At 41.5% G+C, this 24,018-nt stretch overlaps 1 protein-coding gene across 12 annotated transcripts in view; it reads right to left on the bottom strand.

Annotated features, from left to right (window-relative positions):
- LOC139556251 (forkhead box protein P1-B-like) overlaps positions 1 to 24,018 on the bottom strand; it is a 247,220-nt gene that overhangs the window by 16,527 nt on the left and 206,675 nt on the right. For all 12 annotated transcript variants that reach the window (XR_011671095.1, XM_071370018.1, XM_071370029.1 and 9 more), the window contains 3 exons: positions 17,740 to 17,853; positions 12,453 to 12,540; positions 10,868 to 10,951 (listed from right to left, as the gene is read on the bottom strand). Coding sequence is in view for 11 of the 12 variants with exons in the window: in XM_071370018.1 (XP_071226119.1) it covers positions 10,868 to 10,951; positions 12,453 to 12,540; positions 17,740 to 17,853 (286 nt within the window). In the remaining variant the exon portion in view is untranslated. The remainder of the gene's footprint in view (positions 1 to 10,867; positions 10,952 to 12,452; positions 12,541 to 17,739; positions 17,854 to 24,018) is intronic.

Here is a 24,018-nt window from a genome sequence, read left to right as displayed (position 1 = left end):
AGTGTGTTATTCTAAATCAAGACCCAAATAAATCACACTTGGGTTTATTGTTTTCTGACACAATACTATCAATAGACTGGGCGTCTGACTTATTTTCCTGTTGACTAGCAAGTCTTTGTTTCATGTTTCATCCATATTCCCCAGCCATAAACAGTGAGTGGCCCTCAACAATAGGCCAGACAGCCTGGTAATAGCATGGCCTTTGTTTCCCTCACCATTTGGGCTCACTCCAGTGCAGAGACAAAATGAGACTTCACACAGAAATTAATTAAATGGTAATGGGTGATCTAATTATACTGGCTTTGATTCGCCAAGCTGCTAAAGAAAAAATAAACAAAAATTCCCTCCTTAATTTTAATTATGTACTGCGAAAAGGTCAGATTTCTGACAAGAATGCTTAGTGACACAAACTACAGACACACAATCCCACAACCACACAATGACAACCACAAACACATACGCATCGCGCACACAAAACACGCACACACACACTGTTTATGCGCTGCATTCTGTCTTGAAATTTTTCCCAGTCAAGCTCAAAGGAATAAACGTAATCCTATTCAGTTGACACTGTGTATGTACAGTATATTCTTGCTGTGTATTTAATTAAGGCTAACTGTTAATTAGACCATTTATGTAGGAGAGTGTACTGTATGACGTGTGCTGTAGATACACTACATGATCAAAAGTATGTGGACACCTGCTCGTCGGACATCTCATTCCAAAATCATGGGCATTAATATGGAGTTGGTCCCCCCTTTGCTGCTATAACAGCCTCCACTTTTCTGGAAAGGCTTTCCACTAGATGATGGAACATTGCTGCAGGGACTAGCCTCCATTCAGCCACAAGAGCATTAGTGAGGTCGGGCACTGATGTTGGTCGAATAGGCCTGGCTTGCACAGAATTGTCTAGAACGTCAATGTATGCTGTAGCATTAAGATTTCCCTTCACTGGAACTAAGGGGTCTTTGCCCAAACCATGAAAAACAGCCCCAGGCCATTATTCCTTCTCCACCAAACTTTACAGTTGGCATTATGCATTTGGGCAAGTAGTGTTCTCCTGGCATCTGCCAAACCCAGATTTGTCCGTCTGACTGACAGATGGTGAAGCGTGATTCATCACTCCAGAGCATACGTTTCCACTGCTCCAGAGTCCAATGGCGGCGAGCTTTACACCACTCCAGCCGACACTTCGCATTGCACATGGTGATCTTAGGCTTGTGTGAGGCTGCTCGGCCATGGAAACCCATTTCATTAAGCTCCTGACGAACAGTTATTGTGCTGACATTGCTTCCAGAGGCAGTTTGGAACTAGGCAGTGAGAATTGCAACCAGGGACAGACAATTTTTATGCTTCAGCACTTGGTCCCGTTCTGTGAGCTTGTGTGGCCTACCACTTCGTGGCTGAGCCGTTGTTGCTCCGAGACATTTCCACTTCACAACAACAGCACTTACAGCAGCTCTAACAGGGCACAAATTTGACGAACTGACTTGTTGGAAAGGTGGCATCCTATGACGGTGCCACATTGAAAGTCACTGAGCTCTTCAGTATGGCCATTCTACTGCATGGCTGTGTGCTTGAGATTATATACCTGTCAGCAACGGGTCTGGCTGAAATAGCCAACTCCACTAATTTGAAAGGGTCTCCACATACTTTTGTACATATAGTGTATGTGCTCCTTATTAATCAATGGAAACCGGTATTGTTTCTAAGATCCACAATTCCCATTATTTTTGCTGATGATACCAACTTAATTTTATCACACAAGAATTTCGATTCACTAATCAATGAAGCCAACCCAGGCATGGCCAAGTTTTCTAAATGGTTCCAGATAAAACGAAATCTTAAAATGGAAAGAAATGTAACATTTGTCAAAAAAAAGTGCCAGAATCTCAATTAGTGCGAATGAAATGGCCCCGAGTTTCATTCACTAGATTCCTAGGTGTGAAAAGTTGTCCTGTAAAGATCACATTCACTTTGTCTGCAGCAAAGTGGTGAAGTCTGTTGCTATCATCAGAAAGATTAGTGGTTTGGTTCATCGGGTTTGCTTCCTAACGCTATACTACAGCCTAATTTACCCATATCTCATTTAATGCAATAATGTCTGGGCCAGTACATATGCTTCCTACCTACACAAGTTACTCATCACACAGAAGAAATGTGCACCTCCTCTAACTACTTGGCTCCATCTGCCCCTCTGTTTAAGAGACTCAATATATTTTGTCTATCCACAACATTAATATATTTATACACCTTCATCTACAAATACCTCCCAGACAGCCTACCTAGGGTTGGGCGGTATCCAGATTACATGGTATTACCGGTATTGCACACAAGGGGTGCTATTAGTAGTGGATTTCATACAAGTTTAACTTGATCACCTCACTTAAGTTGCGCTGCAAGAGTGACTCACCTCACATTTTGCTCTTTGTGCTTCTTTGTAAACAAACACCCGTGACTGGCTCAAACTGCTGTTTTGGGAAACTAGTCCCAGTAAGCTTCATAATAAAAAAGTTATATAATGAAAATATATCTAATGGGCAAAATAATGAACGCGATCTGCTTTATCTATTACTTAGCGCACAAGTTGACTGCAGGTATTTAATATATCGACAGCAGTACTAATATTCAAAGCCCAAAAAACGTCAGTTAGCAGAATGTTAACACGTAACATAAACTCACCCCATTCCGTACAAATGTGCGCAACCGCGACATTCAAACGAGGCGACAAAGACAACTAATGGGACTGTGGCGACTGTGTTGACTTCAAAATCTGGGGTGTGAACTACGTTTCTATTCAAGCGTTGATCGACATGGTAATGGCTCTATAGTATTGGAAAAAAGTAGAAAACAACTGACCCTCCGTTACATCGTGACGTGTCATGCCGTAACGTACAGCACGCATAAAGCAACTATTTCTGTCTTACAATCTCTCTCCACCAGGTGTAGCACTTCTCTCATCGTTTAAAAACAAGAAATGGACAGTGACGGGGGTAAGGGGGGATACCTAGGCATTTTTTGCGTCATCACTGTAAGCGATCATGATTCTCAAAGGCGCTGTTTACTTCTGAAGATCACTTTAGCACCGCCCTAAAACCCCGATTCAAATTCGACACAAACCTTCAAATAGGTATGTAATGACACATTATATAAACTCTTTATCGTGTTTTATTTACATTTTAGAGGCGATAAGGTGGACAGATCGAGTGAAAAAATGTAGTTTTCCCACACATCTCCTCTCCTTCTCACTATCACGCATTAGTTTCACTTCCCCACCCGCCATTTTTAAAAAGACCCGAAGGAGCTCATTGCCTTCTTGAATTATGCAGAAACGGGCAGCGTGAAGGTCTCGGCATGAATTATGTTGGAAAGGGGAGAAATTGTGCTTTACAATGGTATTGCAATTACAGTTGATCTGGAAGTATTACGTTTTTGGGGCGCTAAAATAAGGTCAATTGTACGGACCAAGGCAATGTACAAAAGTGAGTGAGTTTACGTTAATGTTACTAAGGAATCGTCATAGAAAATGCTAACTATATGCTAACGAGCGCATTGCGAACATTTTATACAGTTTCTGACCTAAACTATACAAGTATACAAGTAAATAGCTAGCTAGCTACTAATTTAGCAAACCAAATGCACAACTGCAGAGCATTTAGCATATTTTAGCCAGTTAACTTAATAGTCATAAGATATCTAGCTGGCAAACATTTAGTTGTGAATTCCATACTGTAATTAGTTCACCTGGCACATGCTGCATGACAGTGAGTTACTCACAAGGCTCTAGTCTCTGGTCGCTGTGTGCTTGTAAACAAACACCATGTGACACGTGACTACTGTAAAGTACATATTCATTTGACAGATGAAATGAAGAAAGCAACCTATTGCACAAGTTGACTGCAGGTATTTACTTAAAAAGTACCTAAAATATAAAAAATTATTTTTAAAAAACATCCAAGAAAAAGTTAACGGTATTGACAGTATTGAAAAACCATCCTGTGGCTTTTTCCAAATACCCCAGTATAATGTATACCGCCCAAGCCAAAATCTACCTAAAACTTTCAATGGATTCTTCCAGGTTAATTCCCAAACCCATGCATACAACACAAGACACAGCGATAACCTTCACTCTCCCCACTGCAACACCTCACATAGTCAATTCTCTAGCAGATACAGATGTTCCATACTCTGGAATTCCTATCTTCACATTGTCAAAACATCATCATCCCTCAATAACTTAAAGCATATACTAGAGGTCAGCCTGAAGAACCAAACTACCCAGCAGTCTCCTCCATGTAGCCTAACTCTCACACACACACACACACACACACGCACACGCACACGCACACGCACACGCACACGCACACGCACACACACACACACACACACACACACACACACACACACACACACACACATATTCAATTTTTTTTTTCTTGTATACTTAATATATCATGTACATTTAGAATTAGTATGCTCTGTTGAACTGATTGAACACACTTTTTTTGTACTTATATTGTACAGTTGAAGTCGGAAGTTTACATACACCTTAGCCAAATACATTTTAACTCAGTTTTTCACAATTCCTGACATTTAATCATAGTAAAAATTCCCTGTCTTAGGTCAGTTAGGATCACCACTTTATTTTAAGAATGTGAAATCTCAGAATAATAGTAGAGTGAATGATTTATTTAAAGTTTTATTTCTATCATCACATTCCCAGTGGGTCAGAAGTTTACATACACTCAATTAGTATTTGGTAGCATTGCCTTTAAATTGTTTAACTTGGGTCAAACGTTTCGGGTAGCCTTCCACAAGCTTCCCACAATAAGTTGGGTGAATTTTGGCCCATTCCTTCTGACAGAGTTGGTGTAACTGAGTCAGGTTTGTAGGCCTCCTTGCTTGCACACGCTTTTTCAGTTCTGCCCACACATTTTCTATGGGATTGAGGTCAGGGCTTTGTGATGGCCACTCCACTACCTTGACTTTGTTGTCCTTAAGCCATTTTGCCACAACTTTGGAAGTATGCTTGGGGTCATTGTCCATTTGGAAGACCCATTTGCGACCAAGCTTTAACTTCCTGACTGATGTCTTGAGATAATGCTTCATTATATCCACATAATTTTCCTACCTCATGATGCCATCTATTTTGTGAAGTGCACCAGTCCCTCCTGCAGCAATGCACCCCCACAACATGATGCTGCCACCCCCGTGCTTCACGGTTGGGATGGTGTTCTTCGGCTTGCAAGCCTCCCCCTTTTTCCTCCAAACATAACGATGGTCATTATGGCCAAACAGTTCTATTTTTGTTACATCAGACCAGAGGACATTTCTCCAAAAAGTACGATCTTTGTCCCCGTGTGCAGATGCAAACAGTAGTCTGGCTTTTTTATGGTGGTTTTGGAGCAGTGGCTTCTTCCTTCCTTTCAGGTTATGTCGATATAGGACTCGTTTTACTGTGGATAGAGATACTTTTGCACCGGTTTCCTCCAGCATCTTCACAAGGTCCTTTGCTGTTGTTCTGGAATTGATTTGTACTTTGTTCATCTCTAGGAAACAGAACGTGTCTCCTTCCTGAGCGGTATGACGGCTGCATGGTGTTTATACTTGCGAACTATTGTTTGTACATATGGAAGTGGTACCTTCAGGTGTTTGTAAATTGCTCCCAAGGATGAACCAGACTTGTGGAGGTCTACAATTTTTTTCTGAGGTCTTGGATCATTTATTTTGATTTTCCCATGATGTCAAGCAAAGAGGCACTGAGTTTGAAGGTAGGCCTTGAAATACATCCACAGGTACACCTCCAATTGACTCAAATGATGTCAATTAGCCTATCAGAAGCTTCTAAAGCCATGACATCATTTTCGGGAAGTTTCCAAGCTGTTTAAAGGCACAGTCAACTTAGTGTATATAAACTTCTGACCCACTGGAATTGTGATGCAGTGAATTATAAGTGAAATAATCTGTCTGTAAACAATTGTTGGAAAAATGACTTGTGCCATGCACAAAGTAGATGTCCTAACCGACTTGCCAAAACTATAGATTGTTAACAAGAAATGTGTGGAGTGGTTGAAAAACAAGTTTTAATGACCCCAACCTAAGTGTATGTAAACTTCTGACTTCAACTGTATATTGTTTTTTATATTTATATTATATTTGTTTTTATCTGTTTTTTTATCTGTACTGTTTTGTCTTTCACTTGTTGACTTTGGTGCAAATAAATAAAACCTTATACTTTACTTTAATCGTTAGGGCGAAGAAATGAGGCATTCATTTCTGTTGTATGCTTTTTCTCCCATCAACACCCACTCCCTGAACAGTCTATAGTCTAAAGCCTGGTGTAACCCAGTCTATAGTGTAATGCCTGGTCTATCTCAGTCTATAGTATGAAGCCTGGTCTATCTCAGTCTATAGTGTAAAGCCTGGTCTATCTCAGTCTATAGTATGAAGCCTGGTCTATCTCAGTCTATAGTATGAAGCCTGGTCTATCTCAGTCTATAGTGTAAAGCCTGGTCTATCTCAGTCTATAGTATGAAGCCTGATCTATCTCAGTCTATAGTGTAAAGCCTGGTCTATCTCAGTCTATAGTGTAAAGCCTGGTCTATCTCAGTCTATAGTATGAAGCCTGGTCTATCTCAGTCTATAGTGTAAAGCCTGGTCTATCTCAGTCTATAGTGTAAAGCCTGGTCTATCTCAGTCTATAGTGTAAAGCCTGGTCTATCTCAGTCTATAGTATGAAGCCTGGTCTATCTCAGTCTATAGTATGAAGCCTGGTCTATCTCAGTCTATAGTATGAAGCCTGGTCTATCTCAGTCTATAGTATGAAGCCTGATCTATCTCAGTCTATAGTATGAAGCCTGATCTATCTCAGTCTATAGTATGAAGCCTGGTCTATCTCAGTCTATAGTATGAAGCCTGATCTAACTCAGAGGGCATCTCCAGTTATAGTCTAACTGAGAGCTCCAGCGGAGACTCAGGCCTTGACCTGTGGGATTGCCCCACTGATGCAGCCACCGAGCCACACCATGGCTAGACACATTTATCATAGCATATCATAGTAGCTACCACTGCCGCTGGAGAAAAAAGGGTGTAAAAAAAAAAGCTGTGTCCCCCCTGAGCTTTAACACAGAGCCCTGGCACAGGGGAAAGGAGAAGTAGAGATGTCAAGATGCTATCTGCTGCCCTAGCCACTTTTCATATACAAATGTCCTTGTGTCAGGCCCTCGTTCCGAAGCCTAATCTACACAATCAGTGTGTGTGACAGAGGCAAAGCTGCAACAGACAGCCTATTGTAACTCTACATCTCCAGGAGCTTTATGTTGCCTGCCTGCCTGCCTGACTGCCTGTGTGGAGCGCCGTACAGAGACTGACTGGAAATAAATGATTGGGGCTTTGGAAGGAACTCGTCAGAGGAGAGGACCTCTGTGTGTGTGTATGTGTGTGTGCCGCTGTGTTCAGCCCCACAGTGTATTGGCCCTCGTGCTTTAGGCACTATGAATGAACTGTCACAATGACTGAACTATGGTAATGGTGCTCCTTCTAAAACGGGACAAAATAGCAGCTATATGTAAGCTGTATGTTAAGTGGTACAGCCTATAAGATAAGGATTAAACAGTAAGTCACATAATGGTATGATGACATATACAGTAGAGATGGTGTTATGGTCCAATGAATGTGGTAAAATAAGGAATTGAACAGCCATCAGAATTGCTCTTAATTTGAGAGACGTTGTCTTTCTGAAGCTTATTTGGTGGAATCAACAAAATGCTATGTTCACAACAAGATGTTGAAGGGATTTTTCAATTAAAAGAAATGTCTATATTTAAAAAATATATATAAATATATATACAGTAGCAGTCAACATTTTGGACACATCTACTCATTCAAGGTTTTTCTTTATTTGTACTATTTTCTACATTGTAAAATAATAGTGAAGACATCAAAACTATGAAATAACACACATGGAATCATGTAGTAACCAAAAAAGTGTGATTCCTCAAAGTAGCCACCCTTTGCCTTGATGACAGCTTTGCACATTCTTGGCATTCTCTCAACCAGCTTCACCTGGAATGTTTTTCCAACAGTCTTGAAGGAGTTCCCACATATGCTGAGCACTTGTTGGCTGCATTTCCTTCACTCTGCGGTCCAACTCCTCCCAAACCATCTCAATTGGGTTGAGGTTCAACTGAGGCCTGGACTTTCTGACGGGCCGCCCCCAGGTGGTGAGGGTAGGAAACAACATCTCCACCCCGCTGATCCTCAACACTGGGGCCCCACAAGGGTGCGTTCTCAGCGCTCTCCTGTACTCCCTGTTCACCCATGACTGCGTGGCCATGCACGCCTCCAACTCAATCATCAAGTTTGCAGACGACACTACAGTGGTAGGCTTGATTTCCAACAACAACGAGACGGCCTACAGGGAGGAAGTGAGGGCCCTCGGAGTGTGGTGTCAGGAAAATAACCTCACACTCAACGCCAACAAAACAAAGGAGATGATCGTGGACTTCAGGAAACAGCAGAGGGAGCACCCCCTATCCACATCGATGGGACAGTAGTGGAGAAGGTGGAAAGTTTTAAGTTCCTCGGCGTACACATCACAGACAAACTGAAATGGTCCACCCACACAGACAGTGTGGTGAAGAGGGGCAACAGCGCATCTTCAACCTCAGGAGGATGAAGAAATTTGGCTTGTCACCGAAAACACTCACAAACTTTTACAGATGCACAATCGAGAGCATCCTGTCGGGCTGTATCACCGCCTGGTACGGCAACTGCTCCGCCCACAACCGTAAGGCTCTCCAGAGGGTAGTGAGGTCTGCACAACGCATCACCGGGGGTAAACTACCTGCCCTTCTGGACACCTACTACACCACATGTCACAGGAAGGCCAAAAAGATCATCAAGGACAACAACCACCCGAGCCACTGCCTGTTCACGCCGCTATCATCCAGAAGGCGAGGTCAGTACAGGTGCATCAAAGCTGGGACCGAGAGACTGAAAAACAGCTTCTATCTCAAGGCCATCAGACTGTTAAACAGCCATCACTAACATTGAGTGGCTGCTGCCAACATACTGACTCAAATCTCTAGCCACTTTAATAATTCAAAATTGGATGTAATAAATGTATCACTAGTCACTTTAAACAATGCCACTTTATATAATGTTTACATACCCTACATTACTCATCTCATATGTATGTACTGTACTCTATACCATCTACTGCATCTTGCCTATGCCGCACGGCCATCGCTCATCTATATATTTATATGTACAGTGGGGCAAAAAATTATTTAGTCAGCCACCAATTGTGCAAGTTCTCCCACTTAAAAAGATGAGAGAGGCCTGTAATTTTCATCATAGTACACTTCAACTATGACAGACAAAATGAGAAAAAATACAGAAAATCACATTGTAGGATTTTTTATGAATTTATTTGCAAATTATGGTGGAAAATAAGTATTTGGTCAATAACAAAAGTTTATCTCAATACTTTGTTATATACCCTTTGTTGGCAATGACAGAGGTCAAACGTTTTCTGTCTTCACAAGGTTTTCACACACTGTTGCTGGTATTTTGGCCCATTCCTCCATGCAGATCTCCTCTAGAGCAGTGATGAAAAATCCTACAATGTGATTTTCTGTATTTTTTCTCATTTTGTCTGTCATAGTTGAAGTGTACCTATGATGAAAATTACAGGCCTCTCATCTTTTTAAGTGGGAGAGCTTGCACAATTGGTGGCTGACAAAATACTTTTTTGCCCCACTGTACATATTCTTATTCCAACCCTTTACATTTGTGTGTATAAGGTAGTTGTTGTGAAATTATTAGATTACTTGTTAGACATTACTGCACGGTCGGAACTAGAAGCACAAGCATTTTGCTACACTCGCCTTAACATCTGCTAACCATGTGTATATGACCAATAAAATTTGATTTGATTTGATTACTTCCAACGTTGTGGCAAAATGGCTTAAGGACAACAAAGTCAAGGTATTGGAGTGGCCATCACAAAGCTCTGACCTCAATCCCCCCAAAAATGTGTGGGCAGAACTGAAAATGCGTGCACGAGCAAGCAGGCCTACAAACCTGACTCAGTTACACCAGCTCTGTCAGGAGGAATGGGCCGAAATTCATCCAACATCCAACTGGAAGGCTACCCGAAACGTTTTGACTCTCTACTATTATTCTGACATTTCACATTCTTAAAATAAAGTGGTGATCCTAACTGACCTAAGACAGGGAATTTTTACTATGATTAAATGTCAGGAATTGTGAAAAACTGAGTTTAAATGTATTTGGCTAAGGTGTATGTAAACTTCCGACTTCAACTGTGTGTTTTTTCATAGTTTTGATGTCTTCACTACTATTCTACAATGTAGAAAATAGTAAAAATAAAGAAAAACCCTTGAATGAGTAGGTGTGTCCAAACCTTCGACTGGTACTGTATATATGTCATTTAGCAGAAACGTTTATCCAAAGCGACTTACAGTCAAGCATGCACATATATTACATATGGGTGGTGCCAGGAATTGAAGCCACTACTCTGGTGTTACAAGTACCATGCTCTACCAACTGAGCTGCAATGGACTATGCTACAGAGGTTTATGTTGTCTGCTCATACCAACATCAGTTCAGGCAACACGGAATACCATGTGCTCCGAGTTAATAATCAGAACAAAATGTTATCTGGGATGTCAACATATGTGATCAAAACAATATTAACGTCTCCTCTCAAATGAGCAGCTGCTTTTGTTAAACAGATAAATGAAGAAATGAGGATATAAATTAATAAATATATGTGAGACAATTAGACAAATGAGAGAAGAATAATGAAGGATAACAGGCACATGACAGAGCTGCTACTCACTGGCTGTGGGGTGGGTTTGGGCTCCGTGGATTTGACGTGGAGATGCGTCATCATGGCTTGCAGACGCTCTTTATCTTTCGCTAGCTGTAATGAGAAGGAAAAAAATGAAATCCTTTACGAACAAAAATCTAATTCTCTGTAGTACAATCCAACACATGATGTTCTTTCTCAGTGTTTGTCATATATACAGTAGGAAGTAGTTTGATAATATGCTAGGCTGATGTGATGATAAACCTTTGTGCATTTTGATACCTTAGTCGTCATGCACGAGTCTACCTTGCCATGTCTCTTCTTCAAGGTCAAACTACAAATGTTTTGTCTTAATTTGTTCACTCTGTTGTCGCAGAGAATTTTCCATTATGAAAAATTTATCAACGCCTACAAAAATGTTGATGAATTAGAATCCATATAATACAGTAGTTCACATTTCCTGTTGCTGCAGGATTATTTTCCTGCAGTGAGAAACTGTTCAAATTACGATAGAATATCTGTATACTCTGTGTCCCATTGCCAATAACAAACTCTGGATCTGCCTGCATGTCCTAAACTGTCCCCTCTGTTTTACAGTAGCTGCCAGGTCAGATTATAGAGATATGCTGGGTTAGGAGGAGGACGTGTCTGATAAATTCTCACTCTTTGAGTTGCTCTCAATGACACACAACCAGAGCGGAAATAATGAGTATGACGGTAGTGTGGTGCAATGCTTAAGGAACTGAACTTGTAACCTCATCGTTCAAGGTTACAATTCTGTTAATCATGAAACTTTGTACCTTAAGTCTACTGTATACAGCACATAATATGTTATACATAAACATGCCATTGATTCGAAATCCTGCTTAGCAACAAAAAATTTGACAAAAATAGCAGTTAGTTAATGGCATGGTTTGTTGTGGCTACCTTTCAGTTGTAATAAAACATGTGCAAACCTTCCACAGAGACACCTGACTCCAGCCTAGAAGGGACGGTTTTATAGTGACCAGTTAGAAAGTGTTCAAACCCACCTCTCCACAGACCCTTACCAACACACACTAATGGACCAACAGTGTCCCATCCATTTTGCCATAAGTGCATACTTAATGTACATTATACTTAATGTACATACTGATTGCATATTTCCAGGGTCCGTCTTAGGGAAGAAGTTCCTATCAGGCCACTCATACTGATGACTACATTAATATCTCTGATCGCCGTTATTTGTGAGAAATTTTGCATCTTCCTATTCCAATAAACCCAGTCGACAGCCCATCGTCGGCTGCTGCCTGAGCATTTCAAGAAGTGTTTTATTGTTGGTGCCAAACAGTTAAAAGTAATAAATATCTTTAAAACCCAGTCAAATTCAAAATGTAATTATCTTCTCTACTTAGCCCCGGGGCCCTTCATATATCTTTGCCTGGCTGTCATGCATACATAACACATTTTTAATGACTGGTTACTCACAAATGTACAAAATCATTTCATTCTTCCACCCCCCTCCATGTGTGACCCATGGTTCATTTCTGCGAGACAAGGAGGGGGCAGTAGACAGAGGAAGTGTCAGGAAAGGAGCCACAAATATTTGGGGCGAAAACAAAACTGGAGACAATACCTGCAGTTCCAGCTGCTGTACAACCTGCATTTGCACCCGACACTGGGCTGTGCTCCTGTCGTCCAGGGCGTGCTCATTGTTGAGATGCCTGAGAGAAAAGAGAAAACAAAGATTCTCAGCTCAGTGTGTCTTCACATGGTTGAACTGCAGCCTTTTATACAATTTGACACAAATCCTATCATGCTTTATGTGATTACGTGATCTAGTAATTCCTCTGTACGGGTACTGTGGGAATAACGTAGGAATGTCTGGTGTACACACGCACATATAATAATGGGTAAAGACTGTGCAGATCTAGAAGTATAAAACTACCCAAATATTACCAGGATTTGTATAACAATATATGCATAACCTGAAAAGGAATAATCCTTTAAGCAAAGAAGAATGGAATCCATATTTCATGAGGTGGCCATATCTGCTCAAACTTAACTTCATAGATAAGAAAAATGACTTAAGAATTTCAGGTTGGTTTCATTTAGTAAATTATGCAGTGCTTCAGTGTGCACCCTTTCTCTTTAAAGATGGCACCATCCTTCTCTGGTCGGCACATTCTCCTTATTTTGGTGTATTTTTCGGTTAATTATGTCATCAAGATTTAGAGATCTCAAATGAAGCCAGAAGGAAAGGCAAAGGACAACAAGAAGAAGATAGATGGAATCTGTCAAAAACTTGCATTATGAATATAATTATGCATGATTATTTTATTCTGCAAAGATGTTCTCTTTTTCTGCACGTTTATAACTAATCTAAATAAGTAGCTTGCCCAGCAGCAGACAGGGTTTTTCCCGTGATTTATATAAAATGGTAGAGATAAGGTTCACAAGTGAAGGAAATATGATTGGAGGATTTTTATCAGCCTCTGCATGAATTACTGTTTGAAAATGCTTATGCAGGGGCATTTCATTAATCATTTAATCATAATCCGAGCAGGATGTTTGAACTGATTTCACAAATACCCTTTCATTTCACTACTTCATTATGCTCGCTAATGGATCCAATATATTATATATATCATAAATGATATCACATCTTCGGTGACCATATAGGTCACTGTCACTAGGCATGCCTCTACGCGCTCACAGTGGCGCTGGCGGAGGAAGGAATGGTGTGTGACGTGCCTGTCTTCTCAAATGCACTTTTTCTGTCATTTACTGCAAATCAAATGTAGCCAGACCTGACCGGTGCAGCAGCAGTGACAGGCCGGACTGATATGATGGCTCAATAAATCTAAAGGCCTCCCTGGCAGTTTTGTTGTGGGCTGATTGCTTAACATACAGACAACACGTTTGTGCATTAAAAAACACACAGACACACACAAAACAGAGATATGTGAAGAACGGGAAAATGGATGGCATTCTGCTTGGATGTGAAGGTTTCGCTTCTAGTGGGCTATTTTCAACCTTGGGGAATTAAAATCTCTATGGAAAATACACTGCTTTTCAGATGGCCGTGTTATATATACATATATATATATATGAATTACTGTATATATATATTCAGTATTTAAATTGTATTATTTTGACAAAAAGACAGAAATGAGAAAAGGCATATCTAAGGAAAGTGTAGACGATAACCATGGCTGCTGAAATCAATTCTGTCCACTCTCAGCTTTACATTTATCTTAATTAAATAAAAGGCCATTTAATTAAGTAGGTTGGGAATTGAAACTGGTAAACATTTCAGAACGTCTAACTAAAATTTGAAAGAAAAAAAGGAGTAAGTAAAGACATTTGAACTTCAATTTAAACGGCATAGACCACATTTTCAATAAAGGGTGCCCTACGTGATGAGCTTTAGAATTTCTCTGTGCACAGAAACCATGCACCTTGCTTCTTTTCATCCTTTGTTACATTATATATTTTTTATTCTAATGACATGGAGAGCCACAGTGCATAATTAATGAAAATATTCAAATGAAATATTCAAATGGCTCCTAATGCAGCCATGCGAAGAGCATCTGGATACAGGGAGCTAGTTGGGGATACAAGGAGCTAGCTGGGGATACAGAGAGCTAGCTGGGGATACAGGGAGCTAGCTGGGGATACAGGGAGCTAGTTGGGGATACAAGGAGCTAGCTGGGGATACAGGGAGCTAGTTGGGGATAAAGGGAGCTAGCTGGGGATACAGGGAGCTAGTTGGGGATACAAGGAGCTAGCTGGGGATACAGGGAGCTAGTTGGGGATACAAGGAGCTAGCTGGGGATACAGGGAGCTAGTTGGGGATACAGGGAGCTAGTTGGGGATAAAGGGAGCTAGCTGGGGATACAGGGAGCTAGCTGGGGATACAGGGAGCTAGTTGGGGATATAGGGAGCTAGCTGGGGATAAAATGAGCTAGTTGGGGATACAGGGAGCTAGTTGGGGATACAAGGAGCTAGCTGGGGATACAGGGAGCTAGTTGGGGATATAGGGAGCTAGCTGGGGATATAGGGAGATAGCTGGGGATACAGGGAGCTAGCTGGGGATACAGGGAGCTAGTTGGGGATACAGGGAGCTAGTTGGGGATACAAGGAGCTCGCTGGGGATACAGGGAGCTAGTTGGGGATACAGGGAACCAGCTGGGGATACAGGGAGCTAGCTGGGGATACAGGGAGCTAGCTGGGGATACAGGGGATTGGCATCGAGAGAGACTATGAATGTTGGCATGTGTCACTTTCTGTACTTTAAATGAAGCAGATTTTAAAAGCTTTCTGGCAGGATGACAGCCCCTAACATAAATTGACACAATAAAACAAGTTAAATAGACATTCCTTAAAGTCAGCTTTTTACATATAATTTAGGCTGCTTTCCTTTTTTATTGGTTTTAATTAGATACACTGGACCCGTTACTTTGGACCAGCCCGATGCCACATGTCCATATAGCTGACCATGTGTAAATTAGAATGTCTATTTTCATAGTTTTTTATAAAAACTATTTGCACATCAGTTAAAACCAATTTTTTTTAATATGAAATATTCAATTTAAAAAATCAATGATTTTTAAGAAACAATTTTTAGGACACGTGTTGAGAAATATGAAAAATAACATTGTCTACAAAAGAAGTAATATCCACCAAATAGTCTATTCTTTCTTAAGCAATTGTCAGAGAGTGTTGCGGTATGAGTCAGTTAGTTTTATGAGTGACAGAGAGAGGCAGAGGGCAAGAGTGCAATGCAGTGTTTCACTAGCTGTGACCTTTGAATGGTCACTGAAGAGGGGTTCTTGACCCTCACCAATCTCTGCTGTGAACTAGACCCCACCACACACAGCACTGGATTGAAAACAGGAATAGGATTTGACCCTTTTTATTTATCAAGATAGTGCATGTAGGCATGTTGTCTTTGAAATGCATAATAAATATGCACACAGTTTAAAACACACTTCAGTCCATTGTTAGTTGTTACTGCTGGCATGCCGAGCTGAAATCTGGTTGACGTTAGAGTCCTCCTCACCTTTCCCACTCTCCAATACAGTACTCAGTGTTCTGCTGTCTCTTATACACACTGTCTCTACTGTCTCCTCCGGTTCACTTCCACCATATCTATCCGCCCCAACAATCTTTTATGAAGGTGTTATTAGCATATGCCTGATTTATTGTTTGTTTGTATTTGTGATTCTCTTGGAGACGTGGAGTAAGCATCAGTCTCTGGGTTTCATGTGGAAGTGCTTAAGGGTTTCAGAGTTAACACCTTGGTGAGCTGCTCATTCTCCTGCCCGCTGTTAAACAAAGGCAGCTTTGTGGAGAATCTTCCAATGTTTTCTTAACATGTTCCAAGTAGTTTAGTCAGGCAACTAAAGTAAACAAGATGTTGCCATGATAACAACACTTGTAAAAACATAGCAGAGTGACTTAGATACTTTTTTCTAAGGAGAGCTTTACCTGGTGCACAGATTGTAATTCCTCTCTCTTCTATAAACAAAGGGTGAGGCAATGTCAGAATGCAATGCATAGTGATGGATTGAAGGGGACACTCACAAAACTGAAATGTTGAGGGAGAAAAAAGAGACATCTGTTTTTCTAATTTGTAATGAACAACTTGGTAAAATGTGTTATAAACAGAGAAAAAAAATGACTCAAACTTTCTGTGATTTCTCTCTGTAAACTGAAATCCAAGGTAGCTCACATTATTATCATCAAAAATGATTTCAAACGTGTTTTGTGGTGCTGCAAACATTTTAGGGCACTTTTTAAAACCACCTTCTCTCGAAGTGGCTGGTTGCATACGATGAAATGAGACGTTAAACACAGAGTAGGAACAGCAGAAGTGTAAGTGACCGTAAAGCTTCCACCTATCTCCTGTGTGTTTGTGAGGGACCTCTGTGTGCTGTGACTGCTAGGCCCAGGATAATGGAATTGTGTCATATCTTGTTTAAAGTGCTACTAATCCGGGGCAACAGACACCCATTGATCTGCTGCCACAGCACAGATGTTTTCATCCTCTGTCTCTGTAGCCATGGTGGTGTTATGTGTTGGATTACCCATAGAACAATGCACACAAGGTTACTTAGTAAACCAGGGTTAGGCCTATACAGGGGATGATACAGTACAACGAAGGCCCAGTTCAAAGTGGATATGAATTAGGAGAAGAAGCCAAAACCCTGAGACTGGTTCAGTTTGAGAGGGTCCAGTGGACATGGTATTGATTGAGTTTGTTGATGAGTAGAACTACTGAAACTGACTAAGTACAAGACGTGAAAATAAGTTAGTTCTGGTGCTGTTATTAAGGGGTGAAATAGAGATACAGCTAGTTAGGCAGCTGAGAGACAAAAAGAGATTCAGAGCAAGAGAACGACAGCAGGAGAGAAGAAGAGAATAGCAAACAGAGCGAGAGAGAAAGAAAGCAAGGGAAATACAGAAAGAGCTGAGTGAGGAAAGCAAAAGCACAAATCCCTATCCAGTGACAAGGACAAACATGCAGAGCTCCCTGAGTGTTGGCTGCCACAGATAAACATTCTCCCGTTGTTTGTTTGGGAAAAATGGCCAGAATCACCATGGGGACTGCACTTATCACAGGAATTAGAGGCCCCTGCAGGGCCCAGTGGAGACCACACCCCATCACTATCATAGAGGAACAACAACACACCTAGCATCCACTCACACACACACACTCACACGCGCACGCACACACACAAACACACACAAACAGTAAGTAACCCGTTGCACCTGTAGTGTCACTAAGCCCCAGGGGAAACATAGCCTTAATCAGCCCAAGAAGAGGGCCAAGCGGAGGGGGAACTTAGACAAGACACTGGAATGTCTGACGAAGAAAACAGAACAGTGACATGCAGCCTAAAAGCTATGAAACTTACTTCAGGAATGACTGGAAGTCCTCAAACACCGCCTCGCATCCAGGCCACTTGCAAACCCCGTGCCCATAGAGCGGGTGACTGTGGTGAGAGTGTTGGTAGTCGTCTAGCGTGGATCTGTAAGAGACAGACAAAGAGATAAACACAAACATTAATTCCTACTTATTAACAGTGTCAGTGCGAACAATGCTTCATTGGCATGTTACAGAAGTACACCACTTAAAGTTGAGGATGTTGATGGGTTTGGTGAGAATTCCCCTTGTGTTGCCTCAAAACAAAAGCCTTCCTTTGAGTTGACCTTTGAACTGCGGGCAGTGTGAAATCAGTGTAACTTTGTGATCTCTGCTTCCTCTCTGGCTGGAGGGGGTGGTCCTTGTAGGGGCAGTCCTTGTGAGAGGGACCAAAAGCAATCAATATGTCATTATTTACTGTCAGTGATCCGAGTAGCTGCCCACTTTGATCCAGGCAGCCAGGGGTTCCCTAAGACCTTACTGCTGAACCCTTTCCCAGAACCCACCTGGAGGAACAGACAACAGGAAGCCCCCAAATCCATCTGCCAGCTTCCCTTCAAGCACAAACAGTAAACACCAAACACTCCCGTCTGCTAGCAATTTATTTACCGGTCAACGGACGGACCAACCGACGTCAGCAGGGACCAAACGCGCACATCGGAGGAGCGGCTTACGGTTTCACAACATCAGCTGTAAATACAACTTCCATATAGCATTGCAAGTCGAAGTATGATGCAGAGGCATGCGCGTGTAGAGAACGAGACAGTCTACCATATGGAGACAGGCACTGTACAAGCCACACAAGTGTCAGCTACAAGAGCCTGGGGAACTGTCCTGTATCACTACCACCTGTGTTTCTAGTGGCCCTGTAGTCTAGCACACCACTGCAGCTTACATACTGGCCCGTTCTGCAGGAGGCTGAGAAGGGAGAGGGCAAGGGAAGATTCATTAGACCCAAATCCTCACAGATTCATATGGAGATGCTCTGTGTGTCTTTTGCTCTCCTTAGGATGACTATTAAAAATCCCTCGCAAAATTGAACCATTCCTAACGCATCCATCTGCAATGCATTAAAAATAAAGAAGCAAAGCTTTACCTCAAGAGGGTCGTCACAGGTTTTCTTGTGTTATAATTACTTGCTTAAGAGTTCACATTGTTCATAACATGTGATAATTGCATTGCAATTAGGGAGCAGTGAAGCATTCATGAATGTGTTTAACATTCAAAAAATCTGAAATATAAAAAATATATATGAATTATGCATATGCATTAAGACCTCTGTTTTGATACAGCTAATAAATAGATGGTAGAATAAGTATTATAATGACTTTTTTTAAAGAAAATGTGTGGACTGGTGAATGTAGCGCTGATTTTATATTTAAAGAGATGCTTTTAAAATGATTTCCGAGTAGCCCTGTTGGTTAATTGTGTATTAATAAGATATTGAATTGTCGAGTGTGTGCTGGGAGTCAGTGAGCACAGAACTCTGAAGGAGCTTGTGGCAGAAAGGCCCTTTTAAACAGCAGATGACTAAACAGTGGTAAATGACAGAATTTACACCAAATGAGCTACATTAGTGCAATAGGAGAAGTGCCTGGGATTCTGGGGGGTTCTCCCTATTGTGACCTCATTCTCATTCAGCACTAGGAGAGAAAAAACCTCTCCTCAGCTCTCTCTCTCTCAGATCCTATGGTGGAGTTAAATGTGACTCGCACCCTGGGCAGGTCTGTCAGGATGCTATTATTGTCAGGCTGCCTGGGGGAAGATAACTCTAATGATCTTGTAACAGCAATGAGGGAAACCATGCCATCTGCATCCTGTATAGAATAGGAACAAAAAGCTTCTCTACCTAGACAGAACATGGCCAAATCTTCCAGGTGTTGTTTATCCGTACACACCAACAACACATAGGCATACCATAATGCCGGAAAAAAGACAACCACAGCACACAATCTGTCTGTTTTTGAGGACGGTGACTTATATCATCAACAAGGCATGATCCTAGGGACTATAAAGTACACTGGGGCACTCAGTGTGATTATTGGTAGCTAACAGAGAGAGGATTGATATTTCTACCAAGCTGGGTCAGTCTGGACATGGCCTGTCTGGAAAGCCAGTCACAACATGGTCTATCATCTCTCAGAGTGGGTATCGATGACTGCCTGCTCTTCTGTGGCCTCCCTAGGGCTCTCCAGACCCCCCGCCAATCAAGGGTTTACCCCGTAATTATTGAATTATAATTTTACGTGTGTAAAACAAATTAAAGGCAAGAAAGGGGCGTGTCGTGCCAAATCAGATTATTTATCTCCTTAACAGATTGCTGAGCTGAAGTCCCTGAGCTGTGGTTACTGATGGTTGCTGGGAAGTAAGTGGGCCAAATGCTATGTGAGAAGAATGTTCTCGCTCTCCCTCTCTCCAGCTCTCCCTCTCTCCATCGCTTTCTATCTCCTTGTCTCTCTCTCTGTCTCTCTCTCTCTTTCTCTCTCCATATATCTCTTTCCATCTCTCTATCTCCATATCCCTCTCTCTACACTCTTAGAAAAAAGGGACCAAAAAGGGTTCTCCTATGGGGACAGCCAAAGAACCCTTTTGGAACCCTGTTTTCTAAGAGTGCAAAGAGAGGGATATGGAGATAGAGAGATGGAAAGAGATATATGGAGATAGAGAGAGAGACATAGAGAGAGAGACAAGGAGATAGAAAGAGATGGATGTGTACTTTTTCTCCATCTCTCTCTCTCTATCTCCATGTCTCTCTCTCTCCATCTCCATGTCTCTCTCTCTCCATCTCCATGTTTCTCTCTCTCCATCTCCATGTCTATCTCTCTCCATGTCTATCTCTCTCCATCTCTCTCTCTCTCACACACAAAATGAGCGGAGCATAGGGATGGGGAATTTAAGTCAGATACAGATTGGATGCATTTCATTTAAATAAGCAAGTCATTGAACTAAGAGACCTGGCTCACAGGGGTATTTCTCTCCTCACATCCCAAAACTCAGACCAGGATGAATGACAGACAAACATGCCTTCACCATATTGGCGTGATTCAGTCAGGATCCCTGTCTGTGAGTGAGGGCTCTTTGAGGCTGCTAAAAGCTGGGGCAACGTCTCATCTGCGCCGGCAGTGATTGAATTTCTCCTCCTTCCTTAAGACGGAAGTGAAAAGGCTGTGAATAATGCCTGTGGATGCACTTAAGGTTTTAGTTGCAGGCGTCGCTGTGCCTGGGCAGATTTTATATGACACATGAAACTAACTACATGGTACTTAGGGCTAGCTGTAAACCAATCTGAGCCCGGGCGGGAATGCAGGTCCATCAGCAGAGTGGCTTGTTTCTGTTGCATGACAAAAGGACTTACAAAACCACATCAATTAAAAGTTCATTAAGTTCAGCGCTAGGAGGATGAGTGGATGCTCTCTATTTACACCCAGCCCAGGCCATTATCTAAAACCTGATTATTCAAATCCCTGGATTATAACAGACATTTCTCACAGCCTTGCATGGAATAATCACGCCACATAATATTTCCTTAATTTTTTATTCTTCCCAAGGATTCTGATTAGAATGGTGTCTGCATCATCAAAAGAGAGGAATAATATTCTTTATAGTTATATGATTTAAGCACATGGAAATTAAAACAAGCAAGGATTATTGGTTGTATGAATTTAAATAAGCATCATGCAGTGTTTAATAGGGATGTTGTAATGCTCATTTATGTCAGTCATCTATATTTTAAAGCCGGGTTTGGAAACCTTTTTTTGCCATCCACAGCAGAGAGACGGGTGAGAAATCACCTGCTTGGGTTTCTACTCTGAATATTCAACCCCAGATTGCCTCCTTCACTTGAACGTGTGCTAAACTGCTGTTGACGTCTTTTTTCATCTCTGACAGGGAGCGCAAGGCGTCGGGGGCAGGCTTTCACACACGTCTTCTCCAATGTTTCATGGAGCCTTCAGCTGGGCCTTGTTGTTTCTCTCTTCCCACTGATGGTTGTTGTTGTTGGTTCACATCTGAAGACGTGTGATGGAGGGAGCGTGTCAATATTTCCCCCTCCGATTAATCTTCAGCCATAGGGACTAGAGCACTGACTGACTGGCTAACTGACTGACTGAGCAGACTGGATGCACCAGAGCCTGTGGATACTGTCTGCAGTGAGCTAAGAGAGGTGTCACTGGAGCTTGCTGTGTGTGTGTGTGTGTGTGTGTGTGTGTGTGTGTGTGTGTGTGTGTGTGTGTGTGTGTGTGTGTGTGTGTGTGTGTGTGTGTGTGTGTGTGTGTGTGTGTGTGTGTGTGTGTGTGTGTGTGTGTGTGTGTGTGTGTGTGTGTGTGTGTGTGTGTGGCTGGAACAGTGTGTGAAAAGGACAGGGGGGTCTATCTGAGTTTCCATGTAACGTGTAAGCGAAATATGGCCATTCTGTGGGACATTATAGTCAAAATACTGATGTCATACCACTTGACCTAAAATGTCTCACATTATCTTGAAATAAATGTACACCACCGTTCAAAAGTCGGGGTCACTTAGAAATGTCCTTGTTTTTGAAAGAAAAGGAAATGTTTTGTCCATTAAAATAACATCAAATTGATCAGAAATACAGTGTAGACATTGTTAATGTAAATGACTATTGTAGCTGGAAACGGCAGATTTTGTATGGAATATCTACATAGGCGTACAGAGACCCATTATCAGCAACCATCACTCCAGTGTTCCAATGTCACGTTGTGTTAGCTAATCCAAGTTTATCATTTTAAAAGGCTAATTGATCATTAGAAAACCCTTTTGCAATTATGTTAGCACAGCTGAAAACTGTTTTTCTGATTAAAGGAGCAATAAAAGTTGAGGACTTGTGAGGCGTCTGTTTCTCAAACTAGACAAACCATACAAAATCAGCCGTTTCCAGCTACAATAGTCATTTACAACATTAACAATGTCTACACTGCATTTCGGATCAATTTTATGCTATTTTAATTAACAAAACATGTGCTTTTCTTTCAAAAACAAGGACATTCCTAAGTGACCCCAAACTTTTGAACGGTAGTGTATGTGATGAACTAGTATCCTATAATCAGTAAAACATATAGCATTTATTTGCTTCCAAATAAGGCATTCCAAGTTCCCTCATTACAATTGAGAGCAGTGTGAGATCTCCACTACCACCATAGAACACTATCTATCTGCCTGTCTGTGTTTGAACCCCTCTTCACCTCCCTAGGCTTGATGGTTTATAGTGCTAAACGTGTTTTCATCTGCAGTGCTTTCATAATGACACATAGGTTTTGATCAGCGAAACACAAGTCAGATGTTGTGCAGTGAGCTCATGACGCCTGGAGGCTCCTCACCAGCAGTTCAGAGATCAGCGCCTCAGTGCAAGAAAACAAGTCAATGTGTTGGATGCCAAATTAATTCCTTCCTTAAAGACACAGCGGCTCAGGGAAATGTTTCTGAAAACGTACAGATATCACGTCAAGCATCCAGTGAAAAGAGTAGTTGTCTGACATAGATTTTACATTGTATCAACATACTTTTCAAATATTTATAGTGTATTTTTTACATCATGTAATATTAAACAGTCTCTGTTTGACATATTCAAATTAACGTTGGAATGTACTTGACTTACCTAATATAATGATAATTACTATTTAAATAAAGAATACAGTCAATGAACTGTAGTGTCTGAATTGCTCTGCGTCAATATGTTTGGAACGCCACACCTACAGAAGGCTAGTTGTCATAAACGTCACTATCCGTAAGGAAAGCGAAGGTTGCAGTGTGTGTGTGTTTTTCTGTTGTTGAGAGGACGTTGGTAATTTGAATTGTATTTAACCAAACAGAGCCCTGCAAGTCACAGCTGCAGTTTCCTAAGTGCAACTGAAATAACAGCACCCTTGACCCTCTAATTAATAGTGTGCTGATCCCATTTCCATTACTGCAATCTAAAGTCCAAATCACTCCCTCGCTCCCAGGTGTTTCACTGCAATTCCCAGGTGCATTCTGACACACAGAACAAGCTTGTGTCTTAATGAAAACAGTAAGGTACTTACAAACTATAAATGAATATTCATCTGTGGGCAAAGCCCTGTGGGAACATGTCCATCAACTTAGGCCCCTTCAAGGAATTGCAGTTTTAAATGGGGAATATGTAGGCCTCCTGTTTTCTTTATTCAAAGATGACACTAGAGAACGTCACACATAATGAGTTCCAGTTTTGTTTCATAAAGTAGAAAGGACACACGTACGCCTAGTTGCACCCCAGTTTAGAAAAAGAGGTCAGATTGTG

The sequence above is a fragment of the Salvelinus alpinus genome, chromosome 2 (assembly GCF_045679555.1).
Source record: "Salvelinus alpinus chromosome 2, SLU_Salpinus.1, whole genome shotgun sequence".
Classification (NCBI taxonomy): Eukaryota; Metazoa; Chordata; class Actinopteri; order Salmoniformes; family Salmonidae; genus Salvelinus; species Salvelinus alpinus.
Note: the sequence above shows the minus strand (reverse complement) of the source record. Positions and strands in the feature narration are given on the sequence as shown.